Source organism: Odocoileus virginianus, chromosome 33 (assembly GCF_023699985.2).
Source record: "Odocoileus virginianus isolate 20LAN1187 ecotype Illinois chromosome 33, Ovbor_1.2, whole genome shotgun sequence".
NCBI lineage: Eukaryota > Metazoa > Chordata > Mammalia > Artiodactyla > Cervidae > Odocoileus > Odocoileus virginianus.
The window spans coordinates 19,235,788-19,247,067 of NC_069706.1; the positions used below are offsets into that span (position 1 = coordinate 19,235,788).

The window sequence follows — 11,280 nt, forward strand, 5'->3', positions numbered from 1 at the left end:
TCACTGTTTAGGAATGTGATACAAAGTGAGCAATCTCTCAAAGTATAAATTGTTCTAGATTTTTTTTTTAAAGTTGTTGATTGTGAAAAGTCCATCATTTCCCAGTTGGTTGGCCAAGAAAACTGCAAAATATGTTCATGTTACAACCACTTGGTGACAGTCTTGCCCTGGAAAACAGACGGTGCCTGTTGTGCTTTCTGGGGCCTTGCAGCATTTAATTATGAAGGCCTTTGGGGTGGCACATCACCTGTTAATCGGGACTGTGTATGTGTGTGTGTGATGTGGGTGGATGAAAGCCAGGGGAGACCGTGCCTCCTGAGCCCTGGGGCCGTGTGCCCACAGGAGGCCCAGAAACTTGCCAGGCGCCTGGCAGCTGGGCAGCCGCAGAGCGGGGTTCACGCTGGCCCAGCACCGTTGCGCCCCGATCTGCTTATGGCCTGTCGGTCCTGTGACTTGAACGTGGGCCCGCCGGCGTTCTGTGTGCCCGGTGCTTTGGGGCTCGCTGCCACCTGTGTGGGCGGTGGTCTTCCCATGCCCCGTCCTTCGGTGTCCCCGTTGAGGACGTGATGCGGAGTGCTCCCGTTGGTTGAGTAAATGTGTCTGGACTGCTTGTTCCGTGCCCTGCCCTATGCTGTCTTGTCCTTAGGAAATTGAGGCGAGGCCTGGGGTCTAGGGGTGGGGTGGGCACCATGACTCACTAGTGGGCATCTGCTGTCCATGTGGCACAGGTGGACAGCCCAGGCCAGGGCGCTGTCCCGTAGGGCTTTCAACGTGGGCACAGCTCAGCCTTGAAGGAAAGCAGTAGTTGGGTGCCAGGTGGGCTTGAGGGGGCAGGGGGAGGCAGGCAGAGCAAAGGAGTATGTGTCGCTGGGCAGCAGGGTCTGCCTCTGGATGTGGGGTCAGGATTATGCTGTGGAAATGTTTTTAAGCTTTAGCACCTGTCATTTGCCCTTGAGTGCTGGTCCTATTCTCCCCAAAGGCTTCAACCTCACCCATGCTTGCGGTCTGTCCAGATCCCAGCCCCTGACCCCTCTGCCTCAACTCACGCTGCCCACTCCTTCCCTTTGGGCCAGGGGTAAGGCCTTGGGTGTTGCTTCATTGCGGGCCTCTCTTGGCATCTTACCTGTCTCTGAGCCCCTGGCCCTCCGACCACGCAGGGGCCTTGGGGCTGGGCCCATGTGTGAGGGAGGCGTTGGGAAAGGGGTAGAAGAACTCTGTGTAGTTCTGAGGCTGCTGCTTTCCTCCACAGGGGTTCAGGGAGCCAGGCTCCCGGGGAAAACGGCAGCCGTCGGGGCCCCTGTTGGAAAGGGGCCTGGGCTTCGGCTCAGAACTTGAGGGAGGGGGAGGCAGGAGGGCTGCGGACAGGGCCTGACCAGCCACCCCGTCCCCTCGGCAGTGACATCCTGTACCCCAAGGACTCCTCCAGCCCTCACAGTGGCGTGCCGGCCGAGGTGCTCTGCAGGGGCCGAGACTTCGTGGTGAGTGCCCAGGCCCTCTGGCCTCCCGGCAGAGGCGGGGGGCGGCTCGGGGGCGGATGGGGCTGCACAGTGTCCCGGACCCTCGCCCAGGCAGCGGGCAAAGGCAGGAACGTGGGGCCCGGTGGGGCGGTGGGGAGTAGAGGGCTCTGGACTCTGTCTTGCTTCTCCCTCCCCTCGGACCCTGGAGTCTTCAGTTTCATAAGAACCTTTGAGTTCTTAGCCTGGACGCCCATAGGTAGATTCAGACCATGGAGCTATTTGACCTGAGTGATATTTTTAAAATGATGACTTACTGTCTATTTTTACAAAAAGCAATCAGACTCATGCTAGATTTCTGCCTTGTCATGAATAATTGGACAATCTGGTATCTCTGGACCTAAACCCCCAAAGAGCAGCTACTCTGAATGGGGCTGACACTCCCCGTTCACCACAGTCCCTGGCACACTCTTCCCTGCACTGTGGCTGTGGGCTTCAGCCACTCCTGAGCTGGCTCATCCCTCCACCCCGTCACCCTGTCCTGCCCCCACCCCACCCCCACGCTTACCCAGAGCTGAAGTCCCAGCCAAGGTATCCCTCCTCGGGGCTTGGCCCCTGAGCTGCCGCGGCTTGCCCTCCCTCCCTTGACCTTGGCAGTGGGCTTTGAGTTTGCAGCAGCTCTCCTTGGAGCTGTCTGTGGTGACTTTGGTAGCTCATGCACAGGTCTGATCACACCAGGCAGCCCTAAGCTGTTTAGGAGAGTGTCTCCATTTTCTTTTTTCTCACCCGGGTGTCCCGGCTCCTTTGGGTCTGAGCATCTGGATGCCGGTGTGGTTTATTTTCATCTCTGGGGATCAGGGTGCAGCGGCATTGACTGCCACGCTCACTCTGTGTACCAGTGTGCTCACACTGGCACACGTGTGTGGCTCAGCCTTCGCTGCCTGTCAGCTCTTTTCTGTTCATGCAGACGCTGTCATATGGGTGGTCTGGGAGAGGGTCTTTTCAGGTCTGAGTCGTTGTTGGTGACATACGGGCCAGGCATGCCCCACCCCAGGAAGCTTCTGTGCTGTGGAGTGGGCCCAGCTGCCCTCCTGGAGGAGGTGGCCCTGGAGCTCCTCCACAAAGGATGAGATGGAGGCTCAGGGTGGAAGTGACTGCCCACAGCCAGGATCCAGACCCAGTCTGCCTGACACCCCGGCCTGGCCTGGGGCCTCTACTCTTTGCCTTCATCCCAGGCTCCCAGGAGAGCAGCAGGGGCTTGGGGGACAGTCCCAGGAGTCCTGGAAACATACCTCTTTCTCTCCCTCAGATGTGGAAGTTCACACAGAGCCGGTGGGTGGTAAGGAAGGAGGTGGCAGCGGTGACTAAGGTAGGTGGTGTCCTGCTTGATCTGAGGCCTGGTCCCACCACTGCAGGGATGGGGGCTGAGTGGGGCTGGGCGTGCCTCACCTGGCTTCCTCCCCACAGCTCTGCACAGAAGACGTGAAGGACTTTCTGGAGCACATGGCCGTAGTGAGGATCAACAAGGGCTGGGAGTTCATTCTGCCTTATGACGGGGAGTTCATCAAGAAGCATCCAGACGTGGTGCAGCGGCAGCACATGCTGTGGACAGGCATCCAGGCCAAGTGAGAGCCTGTCGGGCAGACGAGGGGCAGCCAGGCAGAGGACTCTCACATCACGCCCGGCCACCCGGGCTCCAGCAGGGAGCACAGCCTGGCTGCGGCTGGGATGACGACTGCCAGTTTGGAGCTGTGCGCACCCCTCCTCCAGTCAGGTGGACTTCGCTGCGTGATCCCAGAGCCCCCCTGGCAGAGGCCTGGCACAGCCCCTCCTGCTGATCCAACCTGACCGGCCTCTGTTCTGAGGGGTTGGGGAGGAAGGGGAAAGCACTCAGGAGCAAGGCTTGTGTGGCCCAAGGCAGGCTGGCGGGAGGCCGGCTAAGGAAGGGAGGGTGGGCTGCCACTGCCCACCTCCACCATTCAGCTCCCAGCTGCAGGCAGGAACCACCAAGGCTCCACATGTGTGGCATCTTGTGGGGACGTTTCTGTTGGGAGGCAGACGACCGGGGACATGACTTACAGTTAAGAGGGTTTGTTCTTCTTTTCAGGTTAGAAAAAGTTTATAATCTTGTGAAGGAAGCCATGCCAAAGAAGCCGGATGGACAATCAGGTGTGGAGGGCATTGGCTGAGCGGGCCCTCACCCTGACCCTGGCTCCAGAAGGGGTGCTTTTCTGGGGCTTGTCAGGGCTCTGCCTGGAGGGGGTGTGGGGCTCAGTGGTGGCTGCCCTTCTGTGCCCTCTTCCCCTTCCCCACAGACCTCAGCCGAAGGCTTGTTTAGTGGCAAAGCCTTGCCTCAGGGACTGAGGCTTCTGGACTCCAGGGCGGTGTCTGGGTTTCAGGCCTGGAGACTTCTCACCCTCTTGGGTTGGCAGAGTGGCTCCTGGCAGGGACTCAGCTACTACTACTTCAGACCTGCTGGGTCTCTGAATGTGGAAATCTGACTTTTCCGGTTCTGTGTCTTCCCTCATGGTTGGGGTAGTTAGATTCCTTCTGGGTATGGTGGTGGTGAAAGGCAAGACTGGGCTACTTGCTTCTGCACCAGCTGGCTTGCATTTTTCCTGTGCCCTCCCGCTGGTCAGCAGAGTGTCCCCATTCTAACGGAGGGGCGTGTCCGTGGGGCAGAGGGGCCGTGGGCCCTTCCCTGCATGGTCTACACTGTCCTGAGCAGCCCTCTCTTCTCCCAGGACCTGTGGGGCTGGTCTCTGGGGACCAGAGAGTCCAAGTCGCCAAAAGACAGGCCCAGCAGAACCACGCGCTGCTGGAGCGGGAGCTGCAGCGGAGGAAGGAGCAGCTGCAGGCGTCCGCGGTCCTGCCTGGCGTGCGGATCAAGGAGGAGCCCATGAGCGAGGAGGGGGAGGACGAGGAAGAGCGGGAGGCGGAGGACGAGGAGCCCATGGACACCTCGCCGGGCAGTGGCCTCCACGGCGGGCTGGCCAACGGGCTGCCTGCCGGGCGGGCGGCAGGCGGGGACAGCTTCAATGGGCACCCGCCCTCCGGCTCTGCCGGCAGCCCCGTAGCCCGGGAACTCAGGGCCTTTGTGCAGGCCACCTTTCAGAAACAGTTTGTGCTCACCCTGAGCGAACTCAAGCGCCTCTTCAACCTGCACTTGGCCAGCCTGCCCCCCGGCCACATGCTGTTCAGCGGCATCTCGGACCGCATGCTGCAGGACACGGTGCTGGCCGCCGGCTGCAAGCAGATACTGGTGCCTGTAAGTAGCTCCTGTGGGCTCGGCGGCAGACGAGGCCCCATGGAGGGCTCCTGGGCATGCACGCCTGTCTGGGAGAGAGTGGCTGTGGGAGAGGGCTGGCAGCCAGAGGGGCCTGAGCCCTGCTGGCTTTGGGAAAACAGCTGTTGGTAGGGTGCGTGGGGCAGGGGCCCTTGGGAGACCGCTGGCCTTGGTGTAGATCTTGGTTCCCATGTGCTTGCTGTGTGCGCCATTGGGCGGTCAGCTTTCCAGCCCTGCACCCTCATCTGAAGTGGGCGAATGGTAATGTGTCACAGGCTTTGGTGAGGGCTGAGTGGGCGCCTACAGGCCATCACCTGTTGCCTGGCACACAGGAGGGCTTTGGCCATGGCAGCTCCCGTCCTGGGGTCTAGCCCCTTCCTCTGTCAGCACCCCACCCATTCCTGCCAGCTTTGCCATTTTTTACGATGATTTCACTCCTGGTGTCATTTGATCTTCTACTAACCGCAGATGAAGAAACTGAGTTTCAAAGAAATAAAATGTACTTACCCAGGAAGTGATAGAGCCGGACATTGAACCTCAGTACAGTGGCTGCAAGTCTTAAATCCTTTCTGCTGCAGCTGAGACGAGCTGAGCTCTCCCCAGATCCCTTGGCTGTGCCTGGGTCCTGGCGGGCCTCCCTGTCCTAGAGCTGGCTGGCCAGCACGAGCTGTGGCTTTTCAGTGAGCGTTTCTGGTGCTGAGCCTGCAGGTGCAGGGTGGGCCACCTCCACCCTGGGCTCCTTGTCTTGTCCTGTCATTGGAAGGGGTCCTAGAGGGGAGGAAATACAGGAGCAGAGGGATCCTTGGAGACCATCTCCCTGAGCTGAGGGTACAAGGGTGCCCGGCTGGGTGCACTCTTCATTCTCCTCCCAGGCTCTGTCCAGACCTGTCAGCAAGTCGGGTGAAGTGGGGCTGTGTCTGCCTCTTAACAAGGGGCCCTGACGTCCGCAGTGTCAGGTCAGAAGCACATGCAGCCTTGGGTGATCTGAGGCAAAGGCCCATCCGTGTGTGAGGAGCAGGAACTAGGACAAGAGGCCCTGACTCCCAAGCTGGCTGGCGTGTCCCAGGGGATCTGGCTCTCGTGGCAAGGGGCCTCCTTGGTGAGGTCTCTAGAGAAGGTAACTGGGGTTTGGGCGCCCTGCACTATTTGGAGCCTCCTTTGTCCACCCAGTAAATGGGTTCAGTTACCTGCAGACTCACCTTTCTCTGAGCCAGGCAAGGCAGGGGCACCTGCCTCATGTTAGCCAGGCCATCTTGGGCTGTTGGAGGGGATAGAGGACAAGGGACATGGAGTAGCTATCCCTAGGACCTGCTCATCCTGCCGCTTCTCAGTAGGGTCAGCATCCCTGCTGAGAAGACCCTGGCCTTCTCTTCCAGCTCTCTCGCTGACTCCCTTCTGTATCTTAGTCATGTCCAAGGTGGAAGATTCCTCAGACCTGTCCAGCCTCATTTTTTTTGTTTTGTTTTGTTTTAACACAAGGGAGCTGAGGCCCAGGGAGAGCGAGTATACTCGGACTCTACTCCTCGTTCTACTGCTTATTAGCTGTGTGACCATGAACTCTGAGTAAACTCTCTGCATGGGACCTCGCTCGTGGAGAGTGGCTCCCTCACGGGTGGCAAATGAGAGTTAAAGCCCACCTGGGACTTTATGTGGCAGGAATTGTTACTGTTACTTGGGTTGTGGCGCCAAGGCCGGAACCCACTCTGCCAGGTACCCTTTCCACCATCCCCTTCTCCAGGCACCAGGAGCCTGGGCTGCCCTCTGCCTGGTCCATCCTCAGACTCTGCTGGGCCACGTGGCACGGGCTGCTCTGGGTGGATCAGGGCCTGTAGCCCATGCTGACCCGGCTTTTGTAGGAGGGATTGAAAGGAATCCCACGATACTCCTAAGGAGTTAGTGGGGTGGGAGTGCTTCTTAGACAGCTCTGAGGGTTGACTGAGGGTGGGAGGACACTGGATGTTAAAGCAGAAGGGAGAGCTAGTGGCAGGCTGATGGGAAAAACAGAAGCTGCCTCGCCGCCTTCCCAAGCATCTCTGACTTCAGGCCGGGCATGCCTGCTCCTCACAGAAGCGGTCTCCGCGCGTGTGGCTGGTGAGGAGGGAGAAGAGAAGGCAGGTTTGCATCCACCCTCTGCTCGTGAGAGGCAGAAGCTAGGACTGGGACTCTGTGCCCAGAACTGGGCGGGCACAGACCGGTAGGCCCAAGGAGAGGGTGGGTTCATGTGTTAAAGCCAAACAGCCAGCTCACGCCCGGGCCTCGGTCAGTTTCCCCCACAGACGGCTGCTTCCCCGGATGAACAGAAGGTGTTCGCCCTCTGGGAGTCTGGAGACATTAGTGACCAGGTGAGGTGACCTTCCTGTCTCCCCAGGAGGGAACAGGGCGGTGTTCTGCAGGGGGCAGACCTTTGGGGAGACCCAAAGTGTAGTCATGTCCATTTCAGATTTTCCAACCACTCCCAGTTTTAAATATTCTGTTTCTGTGTCTCCGAATATTTCAAAACATACTGGATATGCCAGTGGTGTGAGCCAAAAGCAGTGGTTTCCAAATGTCAGGCTGGACTGGCTGCATCAGAAACACCTTTTAAAAAGTATAGGACTGACCCCCAGAGAGAGATTCAGTTCAGTTCTATAGGAATGGAGTAGGGTCCTAGGTATTTGTTTCTACAAAGCCTTCTAGATGACTCTGCTGCCCAGCCAGGCTTGTGAAGTGCTGATGGACCGCATTTCTCAGGTGACTGACGGTGGCGGGAATCAAAAGGATTTCTCAACAGTCTCAGGTGTCAGGTCAGATGTCAGAGAAGTCAGTCCTTTCGCCTCTAGTCAGACCTGGACAAGAATGAACAGAACATGAATTCACCCAGCAGGATCTGAGGTCCAGAAGTTTTCCTTAAATCAAAGATTGAGATTTAATTGCTAGACTTCAATAGATCTGTCCTTTTCCAGGTCTTGTCCTTAGGAACGGGGAGAGAGGGAGTGAGCAAAAGCCCCCACTAAGATCTGTGTCCCCTTTGCCTCTAGAAGGAGACTGACAGGCAGGCTGAGAACACAGAGGGACGGGGCCTTCTGGGATGGAGAGGCATCTGGAACAGGTCTCTGGGCTTTTGGCCAGAGTGGGTGGCATCTGGGTTTCCTTCTCTTGAACTATTCCAATAATTAAAAGGAAAAAAAGGTAGTAAGTGTGTATTCTTCAAAACAAATAAGACTGAAAGTTGTATGGGAAACTAGTCTCCTGCTTTGCCTGACCTGATTCCCGCTCCTCAGAGGCAATCACTTTTTAATTACAAGGTTATTAAACACACAGACACACATATACACAAATTGTGCATCTGCTATTTGATGTCTCACCTTGTTACTTTCAATGGACTTCTGGTTGCATTGGTTGAGGATTTAGTTTTCAGCTATGTTGGGAGAATGTGGACAGGTGTGGGATGTATTTTTTTAGTTACATCACATATCTGCTAGACTAGAAATGTGTTCATTGTGGAGACAAATATCAGTAGTTTACCATGTCCATTTCTTTTTTATTACTGCTTTTCTTGTTTTCTTGTTTTCACTTGCATGGTTTTCTGAACACGTAGATACCATCAAGAGTACTGTTCTTGAGTCCCAGACATGTCTCCAGTGGGACCAGCTCCATGTCTCTTGCTGGCTTGCAATCTTGTGTCTTCCTTGTTGCTCAATCTTAGCTTCTAAGGGGACCAGAGGGGTTGCTGCATTCTTCCATGTCTTAAAATAGCTTTCTTTTGTCCTCAATTATTATTTATCTGGGACTAGGGTTTTGGAGGGCCAAGCATTTTCCTCTGAATTTAACATACTGTTCCATCGTATTCAAGCTTTCAGAGTTGTTGTCCAGTTCCTTGGCTCTCTTTTTCTCGGTCTTTCCAGTTTGATCCACATCCTTCCCTTAAACCAGACTTAAGGTTTTATTCTTACCCTGCATATAGCACATCAGTGCATCTCCAGATGTGCCCTTGTGTGGGTTATTACTATGCGGGATGGTTGAGTCATCCTCACAAAGTACTGAAATTTCTTTACCTGTTTTTTCTCTATTCTTTTGGAATTCTTAGGTCACCTGTTAGACATAGTGGATCAAATCTCTCTCTCTGATTTAACACCTTTTGTTCTTTTGGAGGGATTTTGACAGTCTCCTATTTTTCTGTGGACATATTGCTCTTCATGGCATCCTGTCTTATTTATGTGTCAGGACTTTAAGCCACTTGCTCCTCATCCTGTCCTGTCTTCATGCAGTTAAGGTTGTGGCCCCCCTGTCTGCTCAGTCAGTTGTTCTCTTGTTTTTCTATCACACAGAAGTATGTCTAAAAACTGCTTCTCTGCTGATGGCTTCACTGGCATTTTTGTTCTTGTGTGCATATATCTTTATTTCTTCATTGTATTGGGGTCTCAGGAGATGACAAACTGGCCATACGTGTTTGTCTTTAACAGAAGTCCTAAGCAAGGACTTTGATCACAGACTACAGTATGGAGTTGGGTCCTTTGCTTTAGATTTCTTATTTATTGATGTTTCTGTTTTAGATGATTACTTCCCGTAATAACATGTTTTTGCTACTAAAGCATCGACAGGTTTTGCTTGAAATTTTTTCCAAAAATTACCGGGTGCGCCGGAACATGATCCAGGCTCGGCTGACTCAAGAGTGTGGAGAAGATCTGAGTAAACAGGAGGTGGATAAAGTGCTAAAGGTACATCCATTTTTGGTATAATAATATGCAGAGGCTCTGAGCTTCTGTCCCGACCGTGAGCCTAAGAACCACGATGCCCACAGCTGGCTCCTCCCTGTCTTAGGTGGAGACTGACTGTGGAAAGGGATTTCGTCTGGTACCCTTCCTGTGGCTGTGCTTATAATCAGGCTTCCTCTGCACCCCTCCCCAGCCCTGCTGGGTCTTCAGCAACAGATAATTGGCATTGGTCTGGTGGGTTTATGCAAAAGGACTAAATTGAATAAGATGTAAACTCCATCAATAATCTAGCGGGTCATCATCCTCTACAGTGACAGGGCCTAGGTTAGAATCCTTACCCCACTCCTCGGAATTGTGTACTTTTTTTCCCTCGTAACCCCATACTAACTCTTGTGCTCCTTGCTTTTAGTAGAACAATTTTTAAATCAAATTTAAAAAGAAATAAAAAATATTTAATTCCTATTAGGCATTGGCTTCCCTGTGGCTCAGATGGTAAAGAATGTGCATGCAGTGCAGGAGACCTGGGTTTGATCCCTGTGTCAGGAAGATCCCCTAGAGTAGGGAATGGCTACCCACTCCAGTACTCCTGCCTGGAGAATTCCATGGACAGAGGAGCCTGGTGGGCTATAGTCCTTGGGGTTACAAAGAGTCAGACACAACTGAGTGACTTAACACGTTTTTTCATAATGTCTTTATGAGTTGACTGTGTGGCACAAATACCATACTCACAGAAGCATTTAGTTTTAGCAGATATTTAGCACTCAGTTTTACTGAAAAATGACAGATTCCCTATATTCTAGCATTCTTATATTCCAGGTCCATAAATGCTGATGCAATTTGTGAAGCACCTTTTTTCTAGTTAGCTTATTCATATATCTTTTGTATCTTGTGTTTATAAAGCACATTCGTTTATAGTCCCTCACTCTTAAGACACCCCTGGGGAAAGAAGGGGTCGAGACCCACGCATGGAGGAAGCTGGGCAGTGATGACCACAGCGTCAGGCAGGTCTTGATCTCCTGTTTGTGTTCTCTCCATGAATCATAAATCAGGTTTTGATATTCTGCACAGACTGTGTTCCTTTTCCTGCTAATGTCTGCTCTCAACATGTTTCTTTATTCATAGGACTGCTGTGTAAGCTACGGTGGCATGTGGTACCTTAAAGGGACGGTACAGTCTTGACAACAGTTGCAAATCACTAACCCAGTGAATCCAAGCCCAAGGACGGACGGCAGAGCCAGCAGAGGTGGAAGTAGAGTTTCGGTTGCTTCAGAAGACTCGGAGCAAGAGGAACTGACCACCTCTCGGCCGGGGGCCTCACGCTGTCCAGTGGACAGAGGGGATCATACCCAGCCGGTGGCAGGGTCACCTTGAGGTAGATGGCTCCCAGAAGAGACCAGCTGGGACCTCCTTTGCAGTACAGTTTGAAATTCGTGATGTATTTTGCTTATTATTTGGTTTCATTCTCATAATAAAGAGAGTGTACACTGTCACCGGCAGGATGGTGAAAATCATGGTTTAATATTTTACTTTCAAACTTAATGCCAACAAGATCTGAGTTATGTTTACAAGATGAAGAAAACCTCGAGGTTTTTAATACTTAAAATGCCTGGAAGCCAATATTAAGTCTTCAATTATCTATCTGCTAAGACTTCTGCCAACTTCATTAAACAAACCAAACCGAATTGTTTCACTGTTGGTTTCCTGTGGCCATTTTACCTTTTAAAACAACCTACTTTAAGTCGCAGTCTCAACTGTTTACATGAACCATAGCAAAAAATCAGAATCAAATACAATTTATTCTCAATGTTTGCATATGGATGCAAATAAAACGAGGTAAGTATGGAAC

General features: G+C 53.3%; 1 protein-coding gene across 5 annotated transcripts in view; it reads left to right on the forward strand.

The window, feature by feature from the left end:
• POLR3E (RNA polymerase III subunit E) overlaps positions 1-10,942 on the forward strand; it is a 30,811-nt gene extending 19,869 nt beyond the window's left edge. For 4 of the 5 annotated variants that reach the window (XM_020904405.2, XM_070461018.1, XM_020904406.2 and 1 more), the window contains exons 14-21: positions 1,397-1,478; positions 2,764-2,823; positions 2,922-3,079; positions 3,562-3,623; positions 4,199-4,722; positions 7,005-7,082; positions 9,312-9,437; positions 10,557-10,942. In XM_020904405.2, coding sequence (XP_020760064.1) covers positions 1,397-1,478; positions 2,764-2,823; positions 2,922-3,079; positions 3,562-3,623; positions 4,199-4,722; positions 7,005-7,082; positions 9,312-9,437; positions 10,557-10,613 — 1,147 coding nt within the window. In that variant the 3' untranslated portion in view covers positions 10,614-10,942. Of the gene's footprint in view, positions 1-1,396; positions 1,479-2,763; positions 2,824-2,921; positions 3,080-3,561; positions 3,624-4,198; positions 4,723-7,004; positions 7,083-7,757; positions 9,438-10,556 lie in introns of those variants that run through there. The other variant, XM_070461019.1, reaches the window with a different exon arrangement.
• The last annotated feature ends 338 nt before the right edge of the window (positions 10,943-11,280 follow it).